The following is a 13,483-nucleotide window of genomic DNA, read 5'->3' as shown; positions in this document are numbered from 1 at the left end:
TGAGTCGGCCTCTCCCTTGACCGGCCCCTCGGGCTGTGCCACCCAGGCCCCTTCAACCTGTAGGCCAGGCCTGCCGCTGCCTCTGAACGGGGGACCGGGGAGCCCCTGCCTGGGCCCGGAACCTCCCCTCAGGGGTCGGGCCCGGGCGGGGGGCCCCGAGTTGCTACCCTGCTGCCGGCCTCCGATCCCTATTTCCTGCCTTTTCAGTTAACTTGGGGAGGGGAGGGGAGGGGTGGGTTTTCATGAATTGTTCTGGGAGTCTTAGATGAGGCGGGCCGGGGCGCCGCGCTCTTTTTAGAGGGTCCCCTCGGGGCCTGGGTGGGGGAGCGGTTCTCTTTGCAAGGGCGGGGAACTTCCCGAGTCTGCGGGATCATGACCTGAACTGTGCGAGCGGGAGGAGTCTGAAGCCCGAGAGCCAGCTCACCTGAGCCGCCCCTTCCCCCGACCAAGCATGGTAAGTGGGATCCTAGTCCTTTCCCTCCCTGGGTGCCCGACCTGAGGTGCGAGCGGGCCCCGGGACTGTAGAGCCATAGCTTCTCCCTGGGTAGGGGAGAGGCGCGTGAGGATCAGGGCAGTGACACTCGCCTGCAGCTTTCGTAGCCCTGGCTCTGTGCTCCCATCCCCCCATGGATGTCTCTTGGACTGGGAGGGACCTTCTGGAAGCCCAGCAGGCGTAACCCTTGCCTCTGATGTTTGCATGTCTTACAGTGTAGCTCATCATGACAGTAAGCTATCATTATTTTTTGAGGGCTTATTATGTGCTAGGCCCTGTACTAAGTGATTGACATGTTTTACCTAATTAGCATAACAGCCCTCTCGAAGTGGGGAGACTGAGGCACAGAACCAGCTCAAGGTCACTGTTAAGTGGCAGTGGCACGATTTGAACCCAGGAATTCTGACTTCAGAGCTCCTGTTAGATGCAACACACACAACGTATTGGGGTTTTGCGGTAGGTTTACATGTGGGGGAACAGGGTTTCTGATTTGCGGAGGTCACTTACATAGATAATAGCAAAGCTAGGAACGTGCTGTCTTTTGAAACCCAGTCTGCTGTTCTCCCTGCTACATGCTCCAACTTTTTCGCTGGTAGTGTCTGGAAAACTCTTTATCCTTCCGAATCCAGCATAGAGCCTGTCTCTGCTGAAGATACTTTCCGCATTGTTCAGACCCTTAGTCACTTTGAGTAGTCCTTTAGGTTTCGTAAGCATTTATCTTTTGTCCTTGTAATTGTTTCTGATCCTTATCTGTCTTCTGCCAAAGACTCAACTCCCTCAATGATCAAATTGTCTGAACCTTTCTGTGCCCCATCTCTTGGCACATAGTAAGGCATGGGGAGTGGGTGATGGTCCAGCCTGTTTGAGCACCTCCAGTGGCAGAAGTGTTCTCAAGGCTGCCCATTTACCCCTGCCAAGCTAGTGGTTTAATTGCGAAAAGGATACAGTGACATCTTTTGTGGTGCAAATGTTCAGGCCAGTGGGATTTTTAGAACATTAAAGGAGGCTGTAGGTGTTCAGGTTCTGGGCATAGAGAAGACCTAAGGCATAGCCCTTATCTTCATGGGATTGTAACCAGTCAGCTACAATACACCATAAATGTTGAGCGGCACTGTATGGTACATACCATATGTAGTAGAGTGGCAGATCAGATAAGCTCTCTGTCCCACTTTCTTCATCTACAAAATGTGGAGACTTGTAATCCAGAGATATGAGATAGAACATTTAGTGAGTGACGAAAGTGGTACTGAGTATTTCTTCATTCTTCCAATGAATACTTTTTTGTTTTTATTTTTATAAACTGAAAAATACATAATATGAAATTTACCATTTTAAGCATACAGCTTAGTAGTTTTAAGCACTACATTCCCATTGTTGTGCATTAATCCCCAGAACTTGTTTCATCTGGCAAAATTGAAACTATGCTCATTAGATATTAACTCCCATTTCCTTTTCCCCAGCCCCCGGCAACCATTATTCTGCTTTCTGTCTCTATAAATGTGACTACTCTAGGTACCTCATATAAGTGGACTCATATAGTATTTGTCTTTTTGTGACTGTCTTATTTCACGTAGTACAGTGTCTTTGAGATTCATCCATGTGGTAGCATGTGTCAGAATTTCCTTCCTTTTTAAGGCTGAATAATACTCCATTGTGTGTATATATACCACATTTTACTTATTCATCTTGTTGATAGACACCTGGATTACTTCCACCATTTGGTTATTGTGGCTAATGCTGCTGAGAACATGGGTGTACAAATCTTACAATGAATTTTAAGGAGCCACTATATGGCAGGCCCTAGGGGAATGTCAGATGAACCAAGACAGACTTAGTACTCCCTTAAGGGAGCCTTGGGAGCAGAATTGGTTATTGACTAAGCCAAGCAACCTTGTATTCAGGTTTAATTTTAATTGACAATCAGGAGAGCCATTGTGAAATGACCACCTGTAAATAATTAATTGGTAAAGTATATAGTCTGGTCTATATTCATTAATTTATGATTGCCATGTACATTTTTTTCTAAAGTAAGTTTCGAGTCACATATGTAAGCACGTGGGGGGCAGGCACAGTGGATGTGAGGTGAACAGGACCTTTTAATCACTTCCTTTTTGCATTACTGATACCAGGAGTTCATCTGAGGTGTCCCAGAGTCAAGGGTGTAGACAAAGCAGGCCTTGTCCCCAAAATGCAAGGAAGCCTTTGCCTGGCTTGTGTATTACAGGAGGAGAGTCCTTTTCCTGGAATCATAGCTCTTGATTTATTCTAAGAATTTTTCCCTCTCCATTCCCTACTGACAGCATTTTTACTTTTAAGGAGTATTAGTTGTCATGTGTTTGAGCGTTTGTAATATCTCTCTTTAAAACTTCAACTCTAAGATGAAAATGGTATATTTATTTAGTATCTGCTATAAGTTAGTTATTTTTCATGTTTTCATTTTTCTTCAAGTCATTCAGTGTTGCTTAACCACACCCATCCAGGTAGGTTACATTATTGCCATTACTACCAGAGGGGAAGGAGCAGACCTACTGCAGGGTTCCTGTCTAACAAGCATTTGGAACCAAGGTGATCTACTCCGGAGCCTGTGCTCTTCGCAGTATGTGTCACCCCATGGGGAAAGGTGATCAGGAATGTCATCCAACTGTATTTTCTTTGGTTTTAAGATACATAGTGATTGGGACTAGGGAGTATGGGACTCCCTTTAAACTGTTCCTCTAGGAGGAGCATTTCGACATGCAAATTTAGAGCTATTTAAAAAAGATTTGTGATTGCGGTACAAAATTACTAGAATAGCTATATTGCGGCTACATTTGATTAAATCATCACTTTGGGTTGCATTCTCATAAGTTCTTAAGTGATGTATTATCTTAGAGGTTCCCACTACTCTGCAAAGTTGTTAATATTAAAGGCTTACTTTGGAAATTTCGTGCAAACTTGATTCCTTGCTTACATTTTGTAGTTTTCTTAGAAAATTGCTTTGGTTACAAATGCTTCTTGTTTTGAATGTCACCTTCTGTGAGTGGTCCCTGTAATGGAGACAAAATCAGACCTTAAATTTGGCCACTCAGATGGAGTGTCTGTCATCCACGTGCTCATCAGCAGTGTTGCATTGTGTAGAGGTTTGAAGAAGCCGTGGTGGTATAGGGAGGTGGCAGGGAAAGGTTCAGCAGTATTCAGAGGTTTTCTTAGTCACATTATTAGAGGTGGTTTGGGAGACAGGTAAATATCAAGAAATGACTTTAACAGCTTTGAAAAAATTAGTACATGACATTGTTCAAGTGTTGAAATTACCTGGTAAGGACAAAACTCAATATGGTATAGATAAGTAATTCTCCACAGTAGGTCAGGGCTTTTTAGTCCCTTAGTTTAGTCATTCATGAAATAATTTACTGCCTTATTATGTCAAGCTTAAATCCTACATACTGTAGATACAATATAATACAGTAGTTAATGTTTATAGAGATTAGCACATGCCAGGCATTTTACGTATATTAACTCATATACTATTCCAAACAATGCCAGGAGGTAGAAGCTATTTTTATTTCCCATTTTATAGAAGAGAACATTTAAGGCCCAGAGAGGCTAGGCAACTTCTCACTGCAACCATGTGGTAGAACTGGGATTCAAGCACAGGCAGTCTGGCTCAGGAGCCTGTGCTCTTAACTGTTACACTTTCACCCCAGAGGGGTAGTATTGCCCCTGCCCTCAAGGAGTCAGTTTAGTGAGGAAGATGGGACATACATTCTGATAGTTAGAAGAGACTGTGATAAGAGTGATGATGGAAGAATGCTTTGCTACAAATGTAGCATATCTGAGGGAGATTAACTGAGGAGAGAGGCCTGGGAAGGCTTCCCAGGAGGAATATTTGTGTCTTGAAGGATTAGGAAGTTTGACATTTGAATAAGGAAAAACAAGGCCTTCCAAGTAAGGAAGTTATGAAGATAGTTTGGAAGATCAGATACATATCAATAAAGATAATAGGAAGGGATAGGTGTAAAGGGAGAGTGAAGGAAGGAACTAACATTGAGTGCTTAGGGCTTTTTAGAGCTACATGCAGGCTGCACTCAAAAATGTAATTTTTTTCTCTCATCATAAATGCTTTTACTCCTACTTTCCTTGCCAGCAGCTGCCCTATTTCTTTATTCTCTTTTGCAACAAAACTCCAGGGAAGAGTGGTCTCAGAAGTGGTCATCCTCCATTTTCCATTAAGCTTACTTGTCAAGGCCTCTCCCCACATGGTTCCTAAATGCAGTGGTTAGATTTCAGTTCTGATGTTACTTGATTTGTCAGTAGCTTTGGACAAGTTGAACATTCCCTCTTCCTTGGGTCTTCATTTGGCCTCCAGGACATTAAGATGTGCTTTTGGTTTTCCTCCATCACATTGGTTGTTTCTTTCTCATTTCATTGATCTTTGAACAGCTGGGGTGCCCTAGGCCTCAAACCTAGTGAGCTCCTAGTCCAGACCTCTCCTCAGCAGCAGTTCTTATCTGTGCTGCTGTCTACTTGACACGCAAGCTACTTTGTCAGGCACTTCAAGTGTGACATTGTAACATGTCTCAAAACCAACTGCTGATCTTCCCCTTTAAGTCTTCTCCACTGACAGGCTTCTCTCTGCCATTTGAGGGCAGCTTCATCTTCCATCTTCTTGTGCCAAAAACTTGGAAGTCATCCTTGACCTTTCACATCCCACTTCTGGTTGTATCAGGAAAGCTGATTGTTTATTTCGTCTTTGAAATGTAGCCAGGATTTTATCACTTCTTATTCCTGCCACTGTTAACCACTGTAGTTCAGACCTTCGTCATCTCTTGTGTGGATTATAGCAGTTTCCTCCTCCGAATTCTCCTAACTTCTGACCCTGCCCCCTTATAGACTGTTTTCAGTATAGTAGCTTCAGTGATTCTTTGAAAACTCTAAGGCTGGTCATGTCTTTGCTCTGTTCCAGTGACAACTCATGCTCCTGCATGACCTACTGAGCCCTCCATATTCTGGCCCATGTTGCACGCTGAACCCATCTACTGTTCTCATCGTGTCTCATTCTGTTCAGCTACCTTGACCTCCTTGCTGTTTTTAAATTCCAGGTGTATTCTTGCCTCAGGGCTTTGGCCTGGCTGTTGCCTCTGCTTGAACTGCCCTGTTGCTTAGATAGCTGCATGACAAGTTTGACCTTCTGCAAGTCTTTCTCAAGAGACATTTTCCCAGTGAGGCCTCTCATTATCACCCTTTTTAAAATTATAATCCCACTCCAGAACTTCCAGCTCTTCATATCCTGCTTTACTTCTTTTTGTAGCATTTACAATTTGTAAACTTAAAAAAAAATTTTTTTTTGTTTATTTACTTATTTTTAGAGAGAGAGGAAAGGAGAAAGAGAAGGAGAGAAACATCACTGTGTGGTTGCCTCTCACTCGCGCCCCCAACTGGGGACCTGACGTGCAACCTAGTCATGTGCCCTGACTGGGAATCGAACCAGTGATACTTGGTTCACAGGCTGATGCTCAATCCACTGAGCCACAGCAGCCAGGGCTTTAAGTACATTTTATTGATTACACTATTATGGTTGTTCCAATTTTTCCCCTTTGCCTCCCTTCGTCTGGTACCCCCCTTCCTCCAGCAATGACCCCTTAGTTCATGTTCATGGGTCATGCATATAAGTTCTTTGGCCTCTCCATTTCTTACACTATTCTTTTTTTTTTTTTTTTTTTTTAGTTTCTTGTAATAGGTGACAGCATAAGGTATTTTTCTTTAGTTGCCTGGCTTATTTTGCTAAGCATAACTCTCTCTAGTTCCATCCATGTTGTTGCAAATGGTAGAAGTTCCTTCTTTCTTTCTGCTACATAGAACTCCATTGTGTAAATGTACCACAGTTTTTTGATCCACTCATCTGCAGATGGGCACTTAGGTTGTTTCCAGCACTTGGCTATTGTAAATGTTGCTGCTATGCACATCGGGGTGCATAGGTTCTTTTGAATTGGTGTTTCAGGATTTTTTGGATATAATCCTAGCAATGGAATTGCTGGTTCAAAAGGCAGTTCTATTTTTAGTTTTTTGAGGAAATTCCAAACTGTTTTCCACAGTGGCTGCACCAGTCTGCATTCCCACCAGCAATGCACCAGGGTTCCCATTTCTCCACATCCTCTCCAGCACAAGTTGTTTGTTGATTTGTTGATGAAGGCCATTCTGATGGGTGTGAGGTGATATTTCATTGTGGTTTTTATTTGCATCTCTCTGATGGCTAGTGATGTTGAGCATTCTTTCATATATCTATGGACCCTCTGTATGTCCTCTTAGGACCCTCTGTATGTCCTCTTTGGAGAAGTGTTTGTTCAGGTCCTTTGACCATTTTTTAATTGGGTTGTCTGTCTTCTTGGTGTTGAGTCGTATGAGTTCTTTATATATTTTGGAGATCAATCCCTTGTCTGAGATATCATTGGCAAATATATTTTCCCATATGGTTGGTTTCCTTTTCATCTTGCTGATGTTTTCTTTAACTGAGCAGAAACTTTTTAGTTTGATGTAGTCCCATTTGTTTATTCTTTCCTTTATTTCCCTTGCCTTAGGAGATATATCAGTGAAAATGTTGCTACGTGGGATATCTGAAATTTTCCTGCCTATGTTTTCCTCTAGGACTTTTATGGTGTCACGGCTTACATTTAAGTCTTTGATCCATTTTGAGTTTATTCTGGTGTATGGTGTAAGTTGGTGGTCTAGTTTCATTTTTTTGCATGTCCCTGTCCAGTTCTCCCAACACCATTTGTTGAAGAGGCTCTTTTCACTCCATTTGATGTTCCTTCCCCCTTTGTCAAATATTAGTTGACTGTATAGACCTGGGTTTATTTCTGGGCTCTCTATTCTGTTCCATTGATCTATATGTCTCTTACAGTATTCTTAATATCCCCCTATTTTCCTATGCACCACTGCACCACTTGCCCCAATTCTCGCCCTACCTCCTTGCAGCTGATAACCCCCCATATGATTTTCTTATCTATGATTCTGTTCCTGTTCTAGTTGTTTGCTTAGTTTGTTTTCTTTTTCTTTTTGATTCGGTTGTTGATAGTTGTGAATTTGTTGCCTTTTTAATGTTCATGGTTTTGATCTTCTTTTCCTTAAATAAGTCCCTTTAGCATTTTTTGTAATAATGGCCTGGTGATGATGAACTCCTTTAGCTTTACCTTGTCTGGGAAGCACTCCATCTGCCCTCCCATTCTAAAGGATAGCTTTGCTGGATAGTCATCTTGGTTGTAGGGCCTTACTTTTCATCACTTTTGAATACTTCTTGCCAGTCTCTTCTTGCCTGCAAAGTTTCTTTTGAGAAATCTGCTGAGAGTCTTATAGGAACACCTTTGTAGGTAACTCTCTTCTTTTGCTGCTTTTTTCTCTCTATCTTCAGCCTTTGGAATTTTAATTATTATGTGTCTTGGTGTGGTTCTCTTTGGGTCTAGCTTGTTTGGGACCCTCTGTGCTCCTTGGACTTGTATGTCTATTTCCTTCTCAAATTAGGGAAGTATTCTTTCATTTTTTCAAATAAGTTTTCAATTTCTTGCTCTTCCTCTTCTCCTTCTGGCATTCCCACAATTTGGATGTTGGCACTTTTGGAGATGCCCCAGAGGCTTCTCATTCTCTCCTTGTGTTTTTGAGTTCTTGTTTCTTCATTCTGTACTGGTTGACTGTTTATTTCTTCCTTATGTTGCAAATCATTGATTTGAACCCAGGCTTCCTTTCCCTTCACTGTTGGTTCCCTGTGAATTTTTTAAAAAAATTTTACTTAGTGTAACCTTCATGTCTTCCCTTATGCATTTGCCATACTCAGTGAGCTCTCAGAGCATCCTTATCACCGGTGTTTTGAACTCTACATCTGATAGGTTGGCTATCTCCTTTTTGCTTATTTCTTTTGCTGGAACTCTGATCTGCTCCTTCATTTGGGCCATATTTCTCTTGTCTACTCAACCTGGTAGCCTTCCTGTGTTTCTGTGTGTTAGGTATGGCTGATTTGACTCCCTGTCTCCGTGTACCAGTTACGTTGTAAAGGGTGGAGCCTTAGGTGTTTGTCAGTGCGGTGGACCTGTTCTTCCGCTTTGTGGCACTGTATGTGGGGAATGGGTCAGAGAGGGAACAATGCCGCTTGCTTGGCACTCCTTTTCCAGTCACTTCACCCACTTTCTGTGACTGGTGCCCCTCCAGCTGCTGCCCTGGTGGTGGTTTCCAGAGTGTGTGGGTTTGCATACTTCCTAGGATTGTGGGGGCTCTCTAAATAGACTCTCCTAAGAGACTGGCAGTGTCTTCTGCCACCCCAGCCCCACTGATTTTCACGGCCAGAAGCTATGAGGGTTTATTTTCCCAGTGCTGGAACCGTGAGCTGCAAGGTCTAGCCTGGGGCTGGGATCACTCCCCAGATGTCCCTCCCAGCTTTTATATGCCATATGTAAACATGGGACCACCTGATCACCTTCCCCTGCAGCTACCTTGCTGCTGCCTCCATACTGCATCATCTCTGCCCCGGTTCCTCGTCTCTGTCCCTCCTACCTGTCTGGATTACTATTTCTTCTTTAAATCCTTGGTTGTCGGACTTCCAAACAGTTCAATTTTCTGGTAGTTCTTTTATTTTTTGTTTTGAGAGTATTTGTTATCCTTCTTATGGTTATGTGAGGAGGCATATGTAGACATCCTGGTTGGAAGTCCTAGAGTCTCTCTTTATGTTTGATCTTTGACATTTTAATTGTGAAGTGTCTTGGTGTGGTCCTCTTTGGGTCCAACTTGTTTGGGACTCTTTGTGCTTCCTGGACTTGTATGTCTATTTCCTTCACCCAATTAGGGAAGCCTTCTTTCATTATTTTTTCACATAAGTTTCAATTTCTTTCTCTTCCTCTTCTCCTTCTGGCACTCCTATGATTTGGATGTTGACACGTTTAAAGTTGTCCCAGAGGTTTCTAAGCCTCTCCTTGTTATTTTCAATTTTTGTTTCTTCATTCTGTACTGGTTGACTGTTTATGTCTTCCTTATGTTCCAAGTTGTTAATTTGAACCCCAGCTTTCTTCCCATCACCATTGGTTTCGTGAGGATTTTCCTTTGTTTCACTTAGCTTAGCCTTCATTTCTTCCCTTCTGTGTTTGCTGTACTCTGGCATATCTGTCAAGTCCGAGTATCTTTGTCATCAGTGTTTGAACTCTGTGTCTGTTAGGTTGGCTATCTCTTCACCGCTTAGTTCTCCCACTGGAACCATGATCTCTTTCCTCTTTTGGGCCTTAATTCTCTGTCTCCTCAAGTTGACAGGCTCCTGTGTTTGCCTCTGTGTCTTAGGTAGAGCTTTTGCACCTGTTACATTGTAAGGAGTGGAGCCTTAGATTCATCTGTATAGGGCGACCTGTTTCACCACATTGTGGCGCTGTTTGTGGGGAGGGTTCTCAGCGGGAACAATGCTGCTTGCTCAGCACTTGCCCCTTTTCCTAACACTTCTCCTACTTCCTGTATGCGACTGGCACCTCTGTAGCTGTTGCCCTGGTTGTGGTTCCCAGAGTGGGTAGGTCTGCGCACATTCTAGAACCATGGGGGCCCTGCTGAGAGACGGGCAGTTTCTTCTTCTGCCCCAACCCCACTGGTTTTCACAGTCAGAAGAAATGAGGCTTTATTTTCCCTGGTGCTGGAACTGTGAGCTGTGGGGTCTGGTCTGGTGCTGGGAGCGCTCCCCAGGTTTCCGTCCCTACTTTTTAAAACAAATGTGTGACTGTTTTCCGCTGGCCGTCCACAGCTGCTGCTGCCACCACCACCACACCGCATCCTCTCCGCCCCTCCTACCTGTCTGGATGAGTATTTCTTCTTTATATCTTTGTTTGATGGACTTCCATGCAGCTCGATTTTCTGGAACTTCTGCTTGTGTCCAGTTTTCATATAGTTTTATTCTTCCTTAGTTGTGGAGGGAGATGCAATGCGTCTACCTATGCCTTCATCTTGGCTGGAAGTCACCCCCTCCCGATTTTTATCTACCATGGTATTCATGAATATGGGACTGTCCCATCTGCTGGCACTGCCTTTCCATGCCACAGTGTGTCTCTGCCCATCTCTGTGACTCTGTCCCTTCTACCCATCTGGATGAGTGTGCCTTCTTTAAATCCTTGGTTGTTAGACTTTCATACAGTTTGATTTTTTTTGATGGTTCTGGGCATTATTTGTTTTGAGATCTGGTTGTAATTATTTTCTATGGTTGTGGGAGGAGGTGAAATGTGCCTCCATCTTGATCAGAAGCCTAGAATTTTTTAACATTTTATATACTTAATGTTATTTGTGAAGTCTGTGTTTTTTAATCACCTGGTTCTAAAACATTATCTGTATAAAGCTAAGGATCTTTGCTTTGTTTACCGATGTATCCTAAAAGTCTAGAACAATTCTTGGCATAGTAGACAATTAAGTTGTGGAGGTCTTGGGTGTTCAAAGGGTTTTGAGAGAAAGGGAGTAGTAAGATAGGAGCTCTATAATGAATATAAGTTGTAGTAAGAGGATATTTCAGAAGAGAAAGTGTAATTAAGTGTGTAGTACTAAGAAAGAGCAGTTCGGCCATGGTTGTGGCTTTTGTTGTGAAGTAGTTAGGGAGAAGGCTAAATAAGTAGTTTATGGCTAGATTTTGGAGGGCCTTCAGGACTGCTCTCGGGAGTTAAGTCTTTGCTTTTTTGCAGTTTTCTCCTTCAAGGAAAAGAAATATCTCTACTACATGTAGGGCAGAGTGTTTGGGGAAACCAGATACGTTACCATGACTAAATGGATGTACCAAAGGCCTGTCTTTAGATGTGGAGTTAGGAGTCAGGAGAGGAAGAATAAGAGAGTTGTCACTTAAAAAGTCTTGACTGGTTGCAAATCCTGAAACACCACTTCAAAAGAAACTGTGTACCCCAATGTTCATAGTGGTGCCATTTACAATAGCCAAGTGTTGAAAACAGCCTAAGTGCCCATCTGTGGATGAATGGATCAAAAAACTGTGGTACATTTACACAATGGAAACAGCAGAAAGAAAGAAGGAACTCCTGCCTTTTGCAACAGCATGGATGGAACTGGAGGGTATTATGGTAAGTGAAATAAGCCAGGTAGCAAAAGACAAACACCATATGATCTCACCTAATACAGGAAACTAATGAACAAAACAAACAAGCAAACTAGAACCAGAGGCATGTAAACAAAGAACAAACTTACAGTGACCAGGGGGGAGGGGGAAAGGGGGAGAAGAAGGGAAAGAAGGGGAAGGGACTAGTCAGGGAACTAGTATAAATGACCCATGGACATGGACAACAGGGCGGGGATTGACTGTGGTAGAGGGGGGAGGTGGGCAGGGCAGGAGAGAGGAATGGGGGAAAAATGGGACAAGTGGAATAGGACAACAATAAAAAGCAAACAAAAAATAAAAAACTGACTAGTTCCAGATTCAAAAGATAGAGAAAATGGGAAAGCTCAAGCTGATTCTGGAAGGCTCTATCTAGGCAATTGGGAATACAGTAGTGGGCAATTTTAATTAATTGGTGATTTGGATTTGGTGGGGATACAAGAGATGACAGGTGAAGAAACTGACAGGAAGATGATTGGAGATGGGCCATGTGCTGATGAGGGATTTGGCTCTGTCTGGAGGTAGGTGGGCAGATGCTGCTGTTGAGATGAAGGTAACTGGCATTGGTCATGAGAAGGATCTTGATGATTTTAGGTAGTTGGCTTGTGGACATACCTTGTCCAAGTCAAGGAAGATGTGACGGCACAGCCTGGGGCAAAGAGGGAGGGGATTCCTGAACATGTAGCCTCTACTTTTTTCAAACCTGTTTTCCTTCCCTGCCAAGGTTCATTCTAGTACCACTACAGAGTTACTTTGTCTTCTCTTTTTCAAGATCACCTGTAACCTCTTTGTGCTGAACCCAACATGAATAACCTCTTTTCAGTCCTTATGCCATCTGACTTTTGGCCTTTCAACAACCACTGGTCTTCATTTCTTTTTTTTTTTTTTGGTTTTCATGATATTACTGTCGTGGTTGTTTCCCTTGATTTTCTTTCTCATGGCTTCAGTTATGACCTGTGTATTAATGAGAATGCAACCTTTCTCTCAAGCCTTGGATATCCACCTGGGTGTCCTGTAGACATTTTAATCAAACATCTAAACCAAATCCATCATCTTCCCTTCAGGTTAGTACCTCCTCCCCTGCACTTTAGTTCTTTTAATGACCTTATTCACCCAACTCTTGAATGATAACCCTGAGTCATCTTTAACTTTCCCTTGGCTTTTAGATATACCCCCCCGCCCCACCCCCACTCCCCCCTGCGCGCCTAGTAGACCCGTTGATGCAGCTGCTAACTTATTTGTGTCCTGATCCTGACCTTTCCCTCCATTCCATCCACTTGGCTCACACTGTTGTCCTCTCTTGCTTTCACTGTGTTGTCTTGACAGCTTTCAGGTTCTTCCTCCACAAGCCCATGTTCTGTATTCCTGCCAGAAAATCTCATGGAACTCAGATGTGATCATGCCACCAGACCCCACATTATGTAGAACAGAGGGTCCCCATTGTTGTCATCAGAGACCAAGTTTTTATCATGGCAGAGTAGTGGAAAGCACATGGGCTCTGGGTTTTCACAATTTTACTTTTAGTCTTAGGATGAAAATGATATATTAAATCCTTAAAGTGATTTATTTGGAATATCCTTTAGACTTCCCAAATTATATCTTGTTCTGTAGCCACAACAAACCACTTTTCATTCCCAGAACACTGATTACGCTTTCCTACTTCTCTTGCTTTTGCTCAGGTCTGTTCCCTCTGCTTGAATGTCCTTTTCTTCATTTTTGCAGGTGACACCTTACCTGTTGCTTTCGGGTCACCATAAACATAACCTGTTTGAGGCTTTCCAGACACTAGTTTCACATTTATCATCTTTGATTATAGTTAGGTCTGTTTATTCGCTTTTATTATTTTAGTTTGTTTTTATTATGTAAGTCAAACAGTTCAGAAGTTTGAAGAGCAAAATGTGAAATTCTTT

At 42.9% G+C, this 13,483-nt stretch overlaps 1 protein-coding gene across 2 annotated transcripts in view; it reads left to right on the top strand.

The window, feature by feature from the left end:
- Nucleotides 1-237: 237 nt before the first annotated feature.
- Nucleotides 238-13,483, top strand: part of XPO6 (exportin 6) — a 130,824-nt gene continuing 117,578 nt past the window's right edge. The window contains exon 1 of one of the 2 annotated variants that reach the window (XM_090277429.1): nt 238-454. In XM_090277429.1, the coding sequence (XP_090133555.1) occupies nt 452-454 (3 nt within the window). In that variant the 5' untranslated portion in view covers nt 238-451. The remainder of the gene's footprint in view (nt 455-13,483) is intronic. The other variant, XM_090277427.1, reaches the window with a different exon arrangement.

The sequence above is a fragment of the Furipterus horrens genome, unplaced genomic scaffold, assembly GCF_987537825.1.
Source record: "Furipterus horrens unplaced genomic scaffold, mFurHor1.1.pri manual_scaffold_5, whole genome shotgun sequence".
NCBI classification, from domain to species: domain Eukaryota; kingdom Metazoa; phylum Chordata; class Mammalia; order Chiroptera; family Furipteridae; genus Furipterus; species Furipterus horrens.
The sequence above is the reverse complement of the archived record's forward strand: the minus strand, read 5'-3'. Positions and strand labels throughout refer to the sequence as shown.